We start from the raw sequence: 17,485 nt of genomic DNA on the forward strand, positions 1-17,485 counted from the left end.
AAATTCTGCTGCAAGTTGTTCTTTCTTTCCAGGAAAGAAATTTCCTGCCACACACAAGGCAGTGAGTTTGGGGTTAAGAGCCTAGGAGGCCCAGTCGTGCCTACTCCCTGGAGTTGAACTCTTTGTGACCCCTCAGACTGTAGCCCACCAGGTTCCTCTGTCCATGGGATTCTCCAGGCAAGAATACTGGAGTGAGTTGCTATTTCCTACTCCAGGCGATCCTCCCGTCTTAGGGATCCTACCCCCTCTCCTGTGTCTCCTGCATTGGCAGGTGGATTCTTTACCACTGCAGCACGTGGGAGACCAAGAGCCTTGGATCTATAGTCAAAGCAGAAACCCCAGGGTCACACCTCAGCTGGGCCACTTCTCAGTTGTGATACCTCCTGGACTGTGTCCCGGTGTTACCCTCTGGGCCGAAGGATCTTCTGTGAAACGCCAGGCAACAGCAGCGTCTGCCTCAACAGATCGATGCAAGAATTACTTGAGATCTGAGCTGACCGGAGGGTGTGATCCGACCTAGGCGCTCAATAATCAGCTGCTAGCTCTCAGGCTGGGTCCCAGACCCAGGAGCTCTGTCTGGTGGCCGGCCGCGTCGCAGTTCCAGCCGCACATCAGTCGAAAGCGTTTTTTCCTACCTACTGCCGCGCATCACTAAGCAGGAAGCATCACTAGGAAAAAAACTAGTGGAGGTGATGGAATTCCCCTGAGCTATTTAAAATCTTTACTAAAAGATGATGCTGTTAAAGTGCTGCACTCAATATGCCAGCAAATTTGGAAAACTCAACAGTGGCCACAGAACTGCAAAAGGTCAGTTTGCATTCCAATCTCAAAGAAAGGTAATGCCAAAGAATGTTCAGTCGACCCCCACTCCCTAAACGCTTTGTAAATCCGTGCCTTCCCTCGGGCGCTTCATTCTCTGCGCTCAGCGCCGTCTTGCGGCGAGTCTTGGTCATCGCCTCGTCTTAGCACCTTCCCGCAAGAAAACTCTGGGAGCTCTGGCTCGGAGTCTGGGAACTCGAGCTTGGGAGGAGCCGGGCCGCGGTGGCCCACCTTCCAGGGAAAAGAGGGCTGAGCTCGTAGGAAGGTCGCTTGTGAGGAGCCTTGTCTACTTCCTCCTTAGCGTCGCCGCAAAGAGAAGCCTCGACCTAGGGCTGAAGAAAAGGTGTTTAGACGCTGGGAAGAGCTTCAGCATCTCGAGTCGGGATAGCGCGGTTTTAGCGGGATGGCCACAGGGTGGCCTGGCACCTCTATCCCTGAGGGTCTGGGCCAGTGAGGGTGCGCCTTGCTTGGCTCAGGCCCCCCAAAAAGAAAAAGCGGAGTCAGCCTCGGCTGTGGCGGGCGCCGGACGTGTGTCTCAGCACTTTCCATTGTCATCCCCGAGGGCTGGGGCCAGGTCAGCGGCTGCGGGAAAGGCCTCGGCCCCACCCCCACCCCCAGGGACACCAGAGCTGACCGCAGCCTGCCCGCTGACTCAGCTCCCCCCACCCGGGCGGGAGAGGGTGCGGGGAGGGGGCGAGGCCTGGTATAAAGTCCCGCACGCCCAGCCCGCGCGCAGCCTCTCCATTTCCGTCGGTACCGCGCTCACCCACCCACCTGGTGAATATTCGGAGCTGGGGCGGGGTCTCTTAGGGCGGGGAGGGCGAGATGGGAAAGAGCTGCTAGCAGCTCGGGTCCAACCCTCGGGTCCTTCACCTCCCACCGGGATCGGGCGGGCCTGGGCCGGGAGGGGCCTCTGGGGACGCTGAGCGCCTGGTCCCGTCCTTGTCCACAGCGCCATGAGCAGCGCCCCCGCGCAGGGCCCCGCGCCCGCCAGCCTCACGCTCTGGGATGAGGAGGACTTCCAGGGCCGCCGCTGCCGGCTGCTGAGTGACTGCGCCAACATCGGCGAGCGCGGAGGCCTGCGCCGGGTGCGCTCGGTCAAGGTGGAAAATGGCGCGTGAGTGATGCCCCCGGCGTGGCTGGGCTGGGTTGAGAGGCGCCAGGTTCCCCTGGCCCAAGCTCCGAAACTGGGACCTTGGCTCCCAGCCCTCCATTCCCCAGACTGTAGAGAAACCCTGCCTGAGAGAGACCTACCAAGATGGGAAAACACTAGGCGTCCTCAAAACTTCCCACCAGCCCCAAGACAAATCATGAGAGAGATTGTATCCTCGTGCGAACCAAAGGGATAAAGGCAAGAAGCTACCCTTGGCAGGATTCCGTGAGGCCAGCTTGAGTCCTAAAGGGGTTAGTTCACAGCATAGTTTTGTCCTCTCCAAAGTTGGATGACTCTAAGCTTCTTTTAACATCAACAAAAGCCAAGTCGCTTCCACTCCCCCCACCCTGGCTTCCTAGAGACTGGGGCCCTCGGGAAAGCTGGGGCCCCAAAGCTATTGCAGTTTTTTGCTATCACAGGTTGCTACCGCAGGTTAGAGGGCTTCCTACACCTACCTTTGCAGGGACCTCTCCTTGAGGTAGAAGTGCTTGTTTGGGTGATTTTCATAGACTGGAAAATTCTTTCCAGCCTGGGAGCCCTGATCTGGAAGCCTGGACCCCTCCAACCCCAGATAGCAGCTGGCTTTGGGTTTCTAGCCTCTAGAGGGACTGGGTTGCCTTGGGATGAGAGTGTCAGGGGAAGGGCCTAGGGTGGAGGAAAAGATTGGTTTTCCTAGCAAGCAAGAGGATGTGAGGCTGGGGGTGTGGGGGGGCGGGGAGGAATGAATGAGGCTGGGGCAGAGGCCTCCCAGCTTCCCTTATCTTCCCCCAGTTGGGTGGCCTTCGAGTACCCTGACTTCCAAGGACAGCAGTTCATTCTGGAGAAGGGTGACTATCCTCGGTGGAGTGCCTGGAGCGGCAGTGCCGGCCACCACAGCGACCAGCTGCTGTCCTTCCGGCCAGTGCTCTGTGCAGTAAGCACAGCCCTCCCCTTCCTCCCCTGCAGCCTAGCTCCTAGCTCCAGGTCCTAGCCCCACCACAGCACCTGGGAAAGACCGTCCACTCACTGTACAGGGGTGTGTAAACACAACTCCTAGACGGGTAGTAGTGGCATTACTTCCTCGGAACCAGAGAGTTCTCCAAGAGTTTAGACCGTGGGCCTAAACCAGGCGTCAGAAATCAGCACCATGGACAGCACCACAACCGTGCCTGTCGCGCTCCATTTCTCACTTCCAGTCGTCTGCACTAGTCAGCCAGCGCTTTTGTTTTCACGCAGCCCTGTGAGGTTGGGGTAACTGTTGTTAACCTTATACATAGGTGTGGAAATGCGGCTCGAAGGGCAAAGTGGTTTGCCTCTGCTCACAAAGCTTAACATGAAGATGAGACTAGAACTCAATCAGGGATCAAGGTTGAGAAAGGGATGGTCTGGGTGTGTATGTTTTGGGGAGCGGGGGAAAGGGTTGTTAATGAATCAAATACACTGGAGGGGAGGATCTGGGGCTGTGGGGTGGAGGACAGAGAGCGGGTACTGCCTCAGGCCAGGTTCTCCATTCCAGGAGGCCAAGGAGTCCTGCAGGGAGAAGGTCCTGGGACAAGGAGAGCCCAGACTTAACAAACACTGATGATTCTGCCATCACCCTTCACTGGGTCCTACCCTATGAGTGGCCATGCCCAGAGTCCTGGGCAGGGGAGTGGATAGCCAATGAGACCTTGGGGAAACTGTCTTGTGTAGTGGACCAGATTTCTCTTAGGACCTCTAATTTTCCTCCCGCAAAACAGGTCCATGTCACAAGATTCTTTATTTTTGACCTGGAAGGGTCTCTGGAAATCCCCCTTCTAGTCTCACCACCCCAATCCAAAGCCACAGAAGGGACCAGACTGGGGACCTTTGAGCACCCCAGCTTCCCAGACGAATATGGAGCTGATGGAGTGAACTCTGGGTGTGCTTATAAACCCTGTCTTCACTGCTTGTGTTGGGCAGGAGGACTGGGGGAGTGGGGCTAAGAATGCATCCATTAGCACCTCTTTGGAGGGTCTGACCTGTCCGCTTCCCCTTTTCATTCCTCAGAACCACAGTGACAGTCGTGTGACACTATTTGAGGGGGAAAACTTCCAGGGCTGCAAGTTTGAACTCAATGATGACTACCCATCCCTGCCTTCCATGGGCTGGGCCAGCAAGGATGTGGGTTCCCTCAAAGTCAGCTCTGGAGCGTGAGTCCTGGGACTGCAATAGGGGGCTAGAGCAGGGAGGCAATGGGGACCAGGGAGGAGGGTGAGGAAAGGCGACAGTGCTAAGAGACACAATGAACACACACGATGGGGGGGGGTGGGGGATTGGAGGAGTGAGGTCGTGGGAGACTTCGAGGCAAGGGGAAGTGAGATGGCGGAGAAGATGGGGAGGGAGGGGGGCAGGTAATAGGAGAAGAGGAGTCAGGGGAGCAATGTGGGGCAGAGGAAGGAGTTGAAAACCTGAGTGAGGAGGCAATGGAGGGTTGGAATAGGAGATGAGATGAGGAAGGTGTTAGGAAGACCTGGAGCAGTAGACAGGGCAGGGAGAGACCATGTAGGGAAAACTGAAGCCATGATTTTGGAGGTGGGAATTGGGAGCTGAGAAAGGAGGACTGGCAATCAGCAGACATCACTGGGGGTGGGGGCAGAGCCGACTTACCACCTCTGTGCCTTCACTCGCCTAGGTGGGTGGCCTACCAGTATCCGGGCTACCGGGGCTACCAGTATGTGTTGGAGCGGGACCGCCACAGTGGGGAGTTCCGTAACTACAGCGAATTCGGCACGCAGGCCCACACCGGGCAGCTGCAGTCCATCCGGAGAGTCCAGCACTAAGTCTCACAGCCCCAGCGCCTCCCCTGAGGACCCTGAATAAAGGCTCCTGAACCTGCCTGCCCCTCTTGCCTCCTTCTCAGTGTCTTGTTTTGTGACCTTCACCTTCATCTTTCTGAGAGTCCTTCTCTGCCAACTTGACCATTCCCCTGGGCCCCAGGATCCTTGACTATGGAGCATACACTGGCTTAGGATATAAGTGGTTGAGATGAGGCTGAGATGAAACTGCTGCTAACCATCCTCAGGAACTTGTTAAATGCAGCCAGCCCCACACCTCTCCATGATAGAGACCTCTCAGCTTGGACCAGGGGGTCCTGCTAGCCCAGATAGCGCCTTTGCCGTCCTCTGGTTTGAGTGCACACAATGCCATGGCAGGGCTCGTAGCTTAATTTCAACCTTCACACCCCCCCACCCCCCCCCCCGGGCCAGGCACCATCATACAGGGCAGGACGTCCTTAACTCTGTGCAGGAGCCCCTTTGGGCCCCTCTCTAACCCCTCACAGGCATTTCCAGCCTTTCTTCATCCTGGCTCCCTATCCAGCCTAAGGGAAACTTGCACCCATTTCCCAGTTATGTGGAATCTCTGCCTGACAGAGGAGCAAGGGTGTGAGAGGGGTAATTGGTGGGAGGTCCCACTGCTTTCTAGGGAAGACATCCTGTCTCTAAGCTGAGACCCAGACCCTTTGAATAGCAATCCTTCATGTGGTAGTGAGCTCCAGAATTTTACAAAACATCTTCATTCCTTGCCTCTCAGCTGTCTCAAACAACTCCCTCCTCATTCTTCCTTCCCACTCTTCAGAAGACCAGTGAGCTGGAGAGACCACCCCCGAGTCACTGACCACAGCGGGCCTGTGTTCCGGGGTAGGTGGTAGAGGCCCATAGCCATGTTTTGGGGGCTGAGTGTGGTAGCAGCCATTAGAGTCCATGGCACCAGTATAGCTTCTTCCTAGTTCCATCTTTGACCCAGTTTACAATAATCTCAGCCCCACATAGGCAGCACATTCAAGACCCTTGGGATGCCCTTCATCCTGTCCCTCAAGGATGCTTGAGTTTTCAAGCCGCTAGTGGATCTAGCCACAGGGAGGGTTGGCCCAGATCGTTGCCTGTCTGGGGGAGTCAAGGCAATGTTGAAGAAAACTCAGACTTGGACCTGGGCAGTTCCAGGGGCCCAGCTGGGAAAATTAGGCATCTGCTCCCTTGGGAAGATCCCCCAGCCCAGAAGTCAGAACACCTGGGACCCAGCCACTTAACATCCCCGAGTCTCAATTCCCTCACGTGGAAACTGGAGCTCCAGACTCCTGCCTTGTCTCTCTCACAGGACAAGGGTTGTGAGGATTCAAGAAGGACCCCCTGAAAATGCTTGTGATTCAGAAAAGCACTAGGACAGTTACCATAGGCCCTGCCTTCCCCCATGGATCTCAAGGTTGGGTCAGAGGACCAAGGACAGAGTTCTAGACGGAGTATGAATTCTGCTTTATGCCTGGATGGGTTCAAGAGTCCATGGCCCCTGTTGCATTTAATCCTCCTAACAGCTTCCATTCTTCACCAGTTTCACCAGTGAAGAGACGAGCTCCTCAGAGAGGGAGAGGTTTTAAATGGATGAGGTTATCCATTTAATTGGTGACAAAGCCAGGACCTGAACACAGGGCTTCTGACCCCAAATCCAGACTATTAAGTGGAGGCTGATCTGAGCTGTGGTCAAAAGCCTCGGGCATCAGCAGAGCCCCAAACCTCTGTGTCCTCCAGAGGAGTATGGGGTTCCTGCATGGTCACAGGCTCTTAACTGTGCCCTTGGGGGTTGGCAATATTAACAGCTACTTTATATATGCATATATGCTTACTTTATATATGCTACTTCATATATGCAACTTTATCTGGGCACTCAGCATGTTATATAAGCCTAATAATTCTGTATAGTTGGTATTCTAATCTTTATCTATCTAACAGATGAAGAGACTAAGGTACAGAGGTGATGTAACTTTCTCCAAAACCACACAAACTAGAAAATGGGGGAGTTGAGCCCAGACCCAGGTGAACTGGCCTCAGAGCCCAGCAAGTCATCTCCCCACCACCTGCTTTGGGGCAGGCAATGGGCAAAGGGAGATCTGGTGGACTCCACCAGCTGAGCTGCCCTCCCTCCAGGAAGGCCCATGACTACCAAAAACATCCAGCAAGATGCCTTCGGGAACTTGCAGTGTGACGCTGATCAGGGCGCACCCTGTGTCTAGGTCTCAGTGTTCCTGCCTGTACAATGAAGGAGTTGGGAGAGCTAATATTTGTTGCAGTCTTTGCTAGCATGAATGGACCTTCTAGGTTTTCTTAGACCCTGGGGTCCAACTCTGCTCTCCACACCAGCAACTAAAGAGAAGGAGGCACAGATGCCAGGCTGGGCCTGGGTGTTTTCACCTTGCGTGCTTAGTCGCTCAGTCATGTCCAACTCTTTGAGACCCTTTGGACTGCAGCCTGCCAGGCTCCTCTGTCCACAGAATTTTCCAGGCAAGAAGAGTGTAGTGGATTGCCATTTATTCTCTAGGGATCTTCCTGATCCAAGGATTGAACTTGCATCTCCCAGGGATCCATGTCTCCTGTGTCTCTTGCATTGCAGGCAGAGTTTTTTCCCACTAGCCATCAGGGAAGCACCTTTCCATCCTCCTATTCTGGGCAGGCTGATGGGGTGTGCAAAACCCTGTGGGACCCACACCCACTCAGTCAGGTGGGAGGCGATGGTGGAAGCTGCCTAGACCTGCTCATTGGTTACACTCAGCCAAAGGCCAAAGTGAATGGAGGAAATCATCTCATTTCTGGGGATGCAGCCAAGATCCACAAGAGGTCGGAGCTCACCCCTCACTCCCTCACAAGCTCTTCCGATAGCCCACTCCCTCCTTCAGCCGCTCAGTCCTCAGTGAGGTGAGGCAGAGCCTGAGCTGTTTGTCCTTCACCAGCTCGGAGCTGGGATGTCTGAACAGACCCCCACTCTAAGTGCCTCTCCCTTCTCCCTCAGCCTTCTGCTGAGACCATTAAGTGAGTGAAACTTTCTGCCTCCCCACTCTTGCAACGCTGGTCTCCTCCTTCTCATTTTCTCTCTGGGGAAGTGACAGAAGGCTTGAAGGAGAGGGAGTAGGACCTTGGCCCCACCCTCAAGATGCTCTGCTCCTTTGAAGCCCTGAATTTTGACCCCAGCCAGCATCCCAACTGCTCATCTTTTTCCCACCAGATTCCACCTCCACATCCTGAAGCCTCTATCTGTATCCCTTGAGGATCCTCTAGGGTCCTGGGATGCCCCCATTTCCTCCCACACTCCTCCTTGGCTCCTTCTGATTTTTGTATCCTCCACCAGGAATGAGGAACAACCCAGTGGTCACACCAAGTGAAGAATGCACAGGGTCCCCACCTCGAGCTGGACTTCCCAGCCATTCTCAGTCAGGCATCCCAGGACCAGGGATCTTACAGGTAACCTGCTTACTCGAATCCAAATGCCCTGAAGTCTAGGCCTCCTGTCTCCTCGAGTCAAGCAGTGGGAAAGAAAGGCTTTGAGTTTATCAGTTCTGCCTGGAGTCACCAGATGCTGTATGGCTGCAGGTGGTGCTCCGGGCCCAGGGCCTCATTTTCAGCCAGCATCCCTCCAGATGCACTTCTCCAGAGCCAGGAAGCCTCACCTGTATCCAGAGACTCCAGGCCAGCACTTGGGAACCACATACCCACCTTTGTACCTTTCCCAGAGTGGATTTACTTCCACTTTCCCTGGGTTGGGGGCCTTGTAGAGTACACCTATTTTAACTCCTCTTCTGCTAGAGCAAGGTGCCAATTGCAGCCTAGTTCAGGGATAATCAGGAGTAGTTGTGAGGGTAGATGGTTAAGCTGGGATGACAAGAGATGGGAAAAGATAGGAGAGAAGTGGTTGTGGTGGGTGGGAATGGAAGGAAGATCATATGCCACAAATCAGTGGGAGCAAATCAATGAGAAAAGGAAGAGAAAGAGAGAGACAGGATGGAGAGGTAGAGAGGAGACAGAAGGGGAGATAGGAGGAGGAGGGAGGAGGACTAGATGAAAGGAGAGACCTAAAAAGGGAAAAGAAGGGCAACCCACTAAAAGTTGTAAGGGAGACACCCCAGTGATAGCCCAGAGGCCTGGGAACCCTGGAAAGACAGGAAACCCGGCGAAACAAGAGGGAGACAGTGAAGGAGATCGGGTCTCTAGGGAAGAGCAGAGAGCGGAGGAGGAGGAGGGAAAAGTAGCGAGGATGGAGGGGGGCAGATAAAGAGAGCAACGGCTGCCGACCCGGAGCGCAGCGACAGGCGAGAGGGAGGGAAGCGGAAATTTAAAAGTGAAGATGCAGATAACGCAGCCTGGAGACGGGAACCCGGGTAGGGGTGGGGAGAGGAAGGGGAGGAGAGTGGAGCAGTGAGGTGGGGGGAATGGATGAGAAGGAGTGAGCCTCCCCCTCCCCGCATTGTGGCCCCGGGGGTCCGAGATGGGGCCGGGGTAGTCCACCCCGTTGCTGTTTGCTTAGAGTCAGGGAGGCGGAAAAAAAATGGGCTCCTGACCCCCGTCAGAGCGCCAGGTCCAGGCCCATCCCCCGCGCGTCTCCCGGGTTGCGGGGTGCGGGGGGCTGCCTGGCGCGCTTGGCTGCCGCGCCGCACGTTGGAGACTTTATTGCGATGGGGCGATAAGGGGCGGGGGCGGGGTCCGGGGGGCCGAGGCGGCAGCTCTTTAATTAAAACGGAAATTGCGGCCCCTGCCCGCGCTGGGGGCCGGAGGGTTCCGAACAGCCTGGTAGCTGGGAGCGTCGCTCCAGGACCCCCCCACCCCACATCCCCCGCCACACTCGGGCAGCTCCCTCCCGCCAGGCCCTGCTGGACCCAGCGCCGCCTTCTTCTCCCTGTCACCTCGGTCGCCTCGGGCGGGGATCTGTGCCCCGGAGCTCAAAGCCTGACGCGATCCCCCCCTCTCCCATTCCCCCCCCCCCACCTCCCACCACCCAGTCCCTGGCGGCGATGAGACAGAGCGGCGCCTCCCAGCCCCTGCTGATCAACATGTACCTGCCAGGTACCAGGGACCAGCTGGGGGCTGGAGGCACCGGGACCCGGGGCGGGAAATCTGGGTTAGGGCTTGGGACAGGGATGCTGGGGTCCAAGGGAAGGGGGCGCGGTCCAGAGACTCAGATCGCTGGCAGAACTGAGCCAGCTAGGGCATCAGGAAACCTTAAAAGCAGATGGAGCGCTTAGAGGTTTAAGTGTGAGATCTAGAGGACTTGAAGTGAGCACAGTGAGAGCCTGGGAAGCCAGGAGCGCCGGCTCGGGGGCTGAAAGAGCCTGGTAGGGGTGCAGGGGTCTTCAGTGTTGCAAGGGACTGAGCGCGCGTGCAGTGTTGGGGGGCTGTGGTCAGCCGGGCGTGGCCCGGGCGCCCTCGTGGCTCCTCACCTCCGTGCTCCGAGCGTTCCCACCAGCCCAGCCTTCCAGGCGTCCTCTCCTCTCCGGTGGGCTCTGCGCGCTCCAGCTCGGCTGGCGCAAACCCCGCTCGGCTTTATAAGGCTCCCGCCGGCCCGTTCGGAAAGCGGATTTCCTTTTTCCTGGACGCGTTTCCTGACTTGGGCGTTATGGAGGGGCTCCGCGCGGCGCGCGCCCGGGCCAGGCTCCGGGAGGAGGAGCCGGACGAATAGGGCCCCCAGCCTCTCGCCCGGGAACCATGGCACTCCCCTCTTCCCCCTTGAGCCTTGGCCTGGGGGGCTTTCGGTCAAGTCGGCAACCTCCGCCTGGATCCGCTTGACTGTTTTCTCTCGCTGCCACAGATCCCGTCGGAGACGGTCTCTTCAAAGAAGGAAAGAGCCCGGGCTGGGGACCGCTGAGCCCCGCGGTACAGAAAGGTGAGCTGGCCGCCGGAGTGTACGGGTGGAGTCGAGGATGGGGTCCCGGGGCACCCACCGCATACCGACAGGCGCCACTGTCATCCCAACTGGCGGGTGGGAGCAATGTGGAAAGCTGGGCTTTGGGAAACGGCGGGTCGGGCCTGATTGTGGGGAGGCTGGGGTGGGGGGTGAGAAACATTCATTTGGCCTTTGGCTCTGGTACCTTCTGAGACCCAGTGTTGACCCTGCAGGCCGGGGCAGACTGAGAAATCCTGCTGCCCCCACCCCACCCCGGCCCGCCCCTTTTCAGCTGGGAATGTTTCTCTCCTGCTCTGGTGCTTGGCATTCTTTCCCTACTGGCAGCAGGAGCACAAGGCTTGGACACCACCCAGCAAGGTGACCCCGGAGAAGTGCTCTCAGGCCACTCCGGGCTGAGTCCCCATTAGCACCAGGCCAGCGCCCACCTGCCTCACTGGCCTGGCCAGCCCAGCTCCGTGAGCCAAGTCCTCTAGGCCATTTCAGGTGTCACCCGCCTTTGGCTGGTCGCTAAATTGCCCTTGGCTTTGCCATGCTGGCAGCAGGACCTGGCTGACCTACCAGGGAAAGCCTCCCCACTGGTCCTTGCCCAGTTGGTACCCTGTGCGTCGTCACTCAGTCATGTCCTACTCTTTGTGACCCTTTGGACTGTAGCCCGCCAGGCTCGTCTGTCCATGGGATTTTCCAGGCAAGAATTAGTGGAGTGGGTTGCCATTTTCTTCTCCAGGAGATCTTCCCGAACCAGAGATTGAACGTGAGTCTCCTGTGTTTCCTGCATTGCAGGCAGATTCTTTGGGGGGGGGGGGCGAAGCCCCACAGTTGGTACCCTAGATCTCATCAAGTGACCGATAATTACCATGACCAGAAAAACGAGGCCAGGAACTGCTTTATCTAAAAGGGAGCACAACACCCAACAGGAATGAGTTTCCAAGCCTCTACATCTCTCAGTACCAGATGCACATTTCCCCCACCCCTTGCTGTGCTTCTGATCCTAAAACGCAGTGTTCCTGACCTGGAGCCAGGGAGCCCCTCCCAGAGCTGGTGTGAAAGGATTGGGGTCAAAATTATGGTGGAGGGCAGCATCTGGGTTCTGAGGAAATCACTGAAAAAAGAAGAGAGCTTCACCAGGCTCAATTTAAAACAATAATCAGACAACTTCGAGGAAAATCCATTTTATTCTAAAAGAGTGTGTGTAAACATGCTGGTAGGTGTGAGGACTGGGGTGGGGTAGGGTGTGGTGGGGGTGGGCTGGGGGTGTGGTGGGGGTGGGGGGGTGCAGGGGTTAGTTCTGTCAAGATTTTTCTCCACTTGTCTGACTGAGGCTCCAAGACAGAGAAACAGAAGTTCTCACTACCCACTTATCTGGGAAAACCTCCTGGCCCTTTCTAGCAACCCTGAAAATCTGGACAGGGCAGAAGGGCCTGGAGTTTGGCCAAAGATGGGCGGAGGCAGGGAGCCAAGCACAGAAGCGTCTGGGTCTCCTCTCCTCAGAGCTGTGTATCATGTTCCCTGGGAACTGTGACACCTTGGTACCCTGGGAATCCCGCCTGTTCCGAAAAAAAAAAAAAAAAAAAAAAGGCTGAACTGGAGTAGCCCCAGCACCAGACGCTGGCAAGGGTCGGAGACTTCAGAGACTGCCGTTCCTCTCACACTTAGGGAACCACTGTCCCCATCCCAGTCTGACATGGTATCGAAAGGAAGCCAGACATCACCTCTTCTCCACCTCAGGCAGAGGGTCCAAGTGGGCGGAGTGATCCCGCTGCAGGCCGACTTCTTCCCTCTGGGTTTCTGGACGTGGTCCAGCTGGGATGTGGCTAGCTAACCACCTATGTAGGCTACCCCGAGCGGTTATGCAGGCTCTGCACCCGGTAAGGGCTCTCAGGCCGAGGGGTGATATCCCACCTTCGCTTACCTCCAAGAGCCCTGTGCCTTGGGGTACCGCTGCCCCCACACGGAAGAAGCGATGCTTTCCTTTCGCTCCCTAATTCTTGCAAAGCTGTGCGCCCGTGGGGTTGCGTTTCCATTGTGCGAAAGCGCGGTACTGCCTAGGGACGGTTTTGCTGATCATCTCCTCCCTGGCCAGCCGCTCCAGCTGCACCCAGTTACTCAGCTGGACGTGCCCCTTTCCTCCCTGACACCGGCCCCCACATCCGACTTGGGCGGGGGGAGTGGTGGGTTCTCGCACCCCACCTCTTCCCCGCCGCTCGCCTCCCTCATCCCGCCTGTGGCTGACCGCCCCCTTCCCCACAGGCAGCGGCCAGATCCAGTTATGGCAGTTTCTGCTGGAGCTGCTGGCTGACCGCGCCAACGCCGGCTGCATCGCCTGGGAGGGCGGCCACGGCGAGTTCAAACTCACCGACCCGGACGAGGTGGCGCGGCGCTGGGGCGAGCGCAAGAGCAAGCCCAACATGAACTACGATAAGCTGAGCCGCGCGCTGCGCTATTACTACGACAAGAACATCATGAGCAAGGTGCACGGCAAGCGCTACGCCTATCGCTTCGACTTCCAGGGCCTGGCGCAGGCCTGCCAGCCGCCCCCCGCGCACGCCCACGCCGCCGCGGCCGCGGCCGCCGCCGCCGCCGCCGCCCAGGACGGCGCGCTCTACAAGCTGCCGGCCGGCCTGGCCCCACTGCCCTTCCCCGGCCTCTCCAAACTCAACCTCATGGCCGCCTCGGCCGGCGTCGCGCCCGCCGGCTTCTCCTACTGGCCAGGCCCGGGCCCCGCCGCCACGGCCGCCGCCACCGCTGCGCTCTACCCCAGCCCGGGCTTGCAGGCGCCGCCCGGGCCTTTCGGCGCGGTGGCCGCGGCCTCGCATCTGGGGGGCCATTACCACTAGACCGGGTGCCCCGGGGGCCTCTCCCATGCGCCGGGAGCCTCGCTCAATCCCACCCACACACGGGAGAGGGGGCTGGGGCCTCCCCCTCCGTTCTTTCCAGCTCAGATTTGATTCCACCCGCTGCACCCAGCCCCGGGTGGGAAGGGACTGACGTTGCCTCAGTCTTTCTTTACCACTGTATTTGCCCCCCGCCTCGTCCCGCAGCCCCCGAGGGAGGGTGACTGTGCCCCCGCTTCTAATCTTCTAGACCCCAGGTCCCCGCATCTCTCCTGATTTTCCCTCCCCTCCATCTGTGTTTCCCTCTGGCTCCTGGAAGCCCCTCCGATATGACCCCTCTCTCGAATTCCAAATCTTTTCTCATTATTCCCCCCCCCCCGACCCCCGGCTCAGTCCACCTTCTCCTCTCCCGGCACCTCACACATTTCTAGGTAGCTTCCAGGCCCCCTTCCTTCCCACCCCCAACTCTCCTGCAGGACTGCAGTGTGTTTCTATTCCCTTCCAGACCTATTAAAGCTCCCAAGCTCCCCGCTGCCTCCTCTCTCTGTTCTTAGTTGCCCCAGAAACTTGGGGTGGGGGGTCGGGGCGAGGGTAGGGGCAGGAAGGTAACCAGACGCCCAGCTCAGGCGTGCGCAGAAAGGCCTGTCAAGGAAAAGCTCCAGAGAATGAGGGCAGGCAGGCTTGGGTTCTACTGGAGGGGAGTGCAGAGCTCCTAGTGAGTGGGTTCCAGCTGCAGCCCCCCTCCTACCTCGCAACCGACCCCTTCTCCGCCTGCCTTGCTGGGCCTTCCGCTTGCCCCTTCTCACCTTACCCCATCCTGACTTCTCCCAACGCGCCCTGGCATCCCACCTACCCTCAGCGCACCCATCCTTCCACAAGTTCCTTCCCTCATCCTAAACTCCACCCCAACTTATCTTCTCATCTTCACATCATCACATCCCTCAGTCACCGTTTCATCCCCTTCCCACCTCCCCTCTCCTCCCTATCCTACCCTCACTCAGACTTGTTTTCTCACTCCCACTCACCAGCCCCCGCCCGCCCGCAGCATCTCCAAAGTTCTCTTTTCTCTGGATCTGCGTTCTCATTTTCAGAGGGTAACCTCCCCTTCTGCGCCTGCCTCTCCCCTCCGGGCTTGCGGCTGCAAACCTCCTTCTCGCGGGTGGCGCGCGCCCTCTGCTGGTCTGAGGAAGATAAACCAGAGCCGGGTTCTGCAGCTAAGCTGAGGATCCGACGTATGTGCGTGCTCAGCTGCTTCAGTCCTGTGGACTCTTTGCGACCCTCTGGACTGTAGCCCGCCAGGCTCCTCTGTCCAGGGGATTCTCCAGGCAACAATACTGGAGTGGGTTGCCATGCCCTCCTTCAGGGGATCTTCCCGACCCAGGGATCGAACCCTGGTCCTTTATGACTCCTGCAATGGCAGGCAGGTCTTTACCACTAGCGCCACCTGGGAAGCCTTCAGGCCAAGTTTAGCTTTCAGAGAGGAGGGCAAAGGGAGGAACCCTATCCCAGCATCCCGGGTCCCACCTCGAGAAACCTGAGAAGTGGATCAATTGATGGTCCTCCTGGCTGAGCCATTTTCTTCACCACTTGAGGCTTTTCTGAGTGCTGTGCCCACCCGGGGCCACAGCTCTTATGCTTTCTTCACGCCTCTTACAAAACCTGTAGGCAGGAAAACTGCCTTAAACTCGTTCCCTTAGATGGAAACAACACAGAGGGCAGGCCTTCTCCGTGGTCCTAGTGTTTCTTTCCCCAGGGCCATATCCCTCCTGGACCAAAGGTTCCTCACTTGTTGCCTGGAGACTGCCTGAGGCAGTCGAGGAGATTTCCCTATGCCCTGCGGGCAGGAAATGCAGGGGGAAGGCAGGTCAATTATTAATTAGTGCAGGGAGAGCCTGAATGCTCCTTCCCAAAGGGAAAGAAATCATCGAGGTCCATCCAGGGAAAGAGTATTTCTTTTCATCTTCACTTTATTTTTTTCTGGTTTTCTAAATAACACACTCAGCATAGAAAATTTGAAAAATAGACAACGAGGCCTCCATTAAATACTAGTTGAATGAAATATGTAATGAAACATGGGGAAAAGTCACCTACCATCTCATTATACAGAGGTCACTGTTTATAACCCTTTGTCATAATCACCTTCCTTTTCTCTATGCCCTTTGGAATTAAATGGTGCCTGCTTTAGTCCCTTTCTGGAGAAGGAAATGGCAACTCACTCCAGTATTCTTGCCTGGAGAGTTCCATGGATAGAGGAGCCTGGCAGGCTACAATCCTTGGGGTTGCAAAGAGTCGGACATGACTGAGCAACTAGCACACGCTTAGTCCCTTAACATTCTGGCATCAGCACGTTCCATGTTGCTATGCTCTGTAGACCTCATGAGGTGGACGGGTGGGATCATGCATTTCAGGCAGCAGATGGCCAGGGGAGGAGTCTAGCCTGGTGAGGAACCCAGTGACTCCAAGGGAGAGGCAGAGGGCCTCTCTGCAGAGGGTAGAAGCTGAGGAGAAAGAATACACAGGGGAGACAGAACCAGGTTCCAGAAAGATCTGGGCTGCTAAGAATTGTGGGTTGAAGGTAAAAAGGTGAAATTTCCTGGCAAGGAGTGTGAGGTCCTCTACTTAGATCTCTAAAGGCCAGAGTGTGAGATATGAAAGGGTGGGGCTCGGTAGAGCCTATGTGTAAATGAGCGGTGTCTTAGTTACAACGTTACATGGGAGACTGTAAGCTAAATGCAGAAAAACCATTGTGTTCTGAGGATGCATTGATGCAGCTATGGCCACCCTGGGATGAAGGAAATGATCCACTTGCTGTAATGATTGTGCCCCTAGGACTTCCCCGATGTTCCAGTGGTTAAGAATCTACCTGCCAATGCAAGGGACATGGGTTCCATCCCCGGTCCAGGAAGATTCCACTTGCCAAGGAGTAACTAAGACCTTGCATCACAACTACTGAACCTGTGCTCTAGAACCCGCAAGCCACAACTACTGAAGCCCACATGCCACAGAGCCTGTGTTCCACAACAAGAGAAACCACTGCAACGAGCAGCTCATACACCACACCTAGAGAGTAGCCGCTGTGTGCTGCAACTAGAGAAAGCCCACATGTAGCAACTAAGATTCAGCACAGTCAAAAAATAAATTAAAAAAAATGATTTTGCCCCCAGCATGTTGTACATGGTGTTATTAATAGATAACACCTTCAGGAGAAGATCAAAAGGAGAACAGATAGAATAGTGGACCCACCAAGTGAAGAAGGAAGAATGCTGGAAAACCAACCATGGGAAATGTGGTCTGGGAAATCACAGTAGGGAATGAGACACAGAAGCTGTCCTCAATTATTCAGGGAGCTTTCTTGTGGCAGAGCACCCGGACATGTGTACTGGGACGCATGGAAGAAAGCTACAGTGAGGCAGATATGTCAGCTTGATCTCATGGAGAACCTTCTGCCATGGACCTTGACGAGGAGTGCTTTGTCACTGGACTACTAACCTTCCTTGGAAGGTTGAGAGGGAAGGTGGGTTAGCTGACTTTGAGATTCAAAGTCCTGTGAGTGAGTTGGTAAAGGAGGGATTTGGTCATCATTGGGAAGCCAGCGGAAGTGTTAGGTTAGATAGTTTTCTTACCTATGGGTTTCCCTGGTGGCTCCGATGGTAAAGAATCCGCCTGCAATGCGAGAGACCTGGGTTTGATCCCTGGGTGGGAAGATCCCCTGGAGAAGGAACGGTTACCCACTCCAGTATTCTGGCCTGGAGAATCCCATGGACAGAGGAGCCTGGGCGGGCTACAGTCCGTGGGGTCACAAAGAGTTGGACACAACTGAGTGACTTTCACTTTCACTTTTTCTTACCTATGACATCACATCCTTAGAGCTCACCCTGCCCTCTCTTCTTTCCTTCACACAAGCCAGTTTGGGAAGTTTATAGGATGGGGCATTAGAAAACCTGAGTTCTGGTCGTAGATTGACAACTAACTTACTATTTAACCCTCAGATAATTCTTCTGGGATTCATTTACTGTCGTCT

The 17,485-nt window shown here is 56.3% G+C and overlaps 2 protein-coding genes across 2 annotated transcripts; both read left to right on the forward strand.

Annotated features, from left to right (window-relative positions):
- The first annotated feature begins 1,775 nt into the window (after positions 1–1,775).
- Positions 1,776–4,752, forward strand: CRYBA2 (crystallin beta A2). Its single transcript, XM_065927650.1, has 4 exons — positions 1,776–1,936; positions 2,744–2,885; positions 3,980–4,122; positions 4,605–4,752. The coding sequence occupies exons 1-4, from the start codon at positions 1,776–1,778 to the stop codon at positions 4,750–4,752; spliced, it is 594 nt and encodes a 197-aa protein (XP_065783722.1).
- A 4,991-nt stretch (positions 4,753–9,743) lies between these two features.
- On the forward strand, positions 9,744–13,467 carry FEV (FEV transcription factor, ETS family member). The gene is made up of 3 exons (XM_065927651.1): positions 9,744–9,795; positions 10,538–10,612; positions 12,881–13,467. Exons 1-3 carry the CDS (start codon positions 9,744–9,746, stop codon positions 13,465–13,467), a joined length of 714 nt encoding a protein of 237 aa, XP_065783723.1.
- Positions 13,468–17,485: the final 4,018 nt, after the last annotated feature.

Source organism: Muntiacus reevesi, chromosome 3 (genome assembly GCF_963930625.1).
Source record: "Muntiacus reevesi chromosome 3, mMunRee1.1, whole genome shotgun sequence".
In the NCBI taxonomy this organism is placed as follows: domain Eukaryota; kingdom Metazoa; phylum Chordata; class Mammalia; order Artiodactyla; family Cervidae; genus Muntiacus; species Muntiacus reevesi.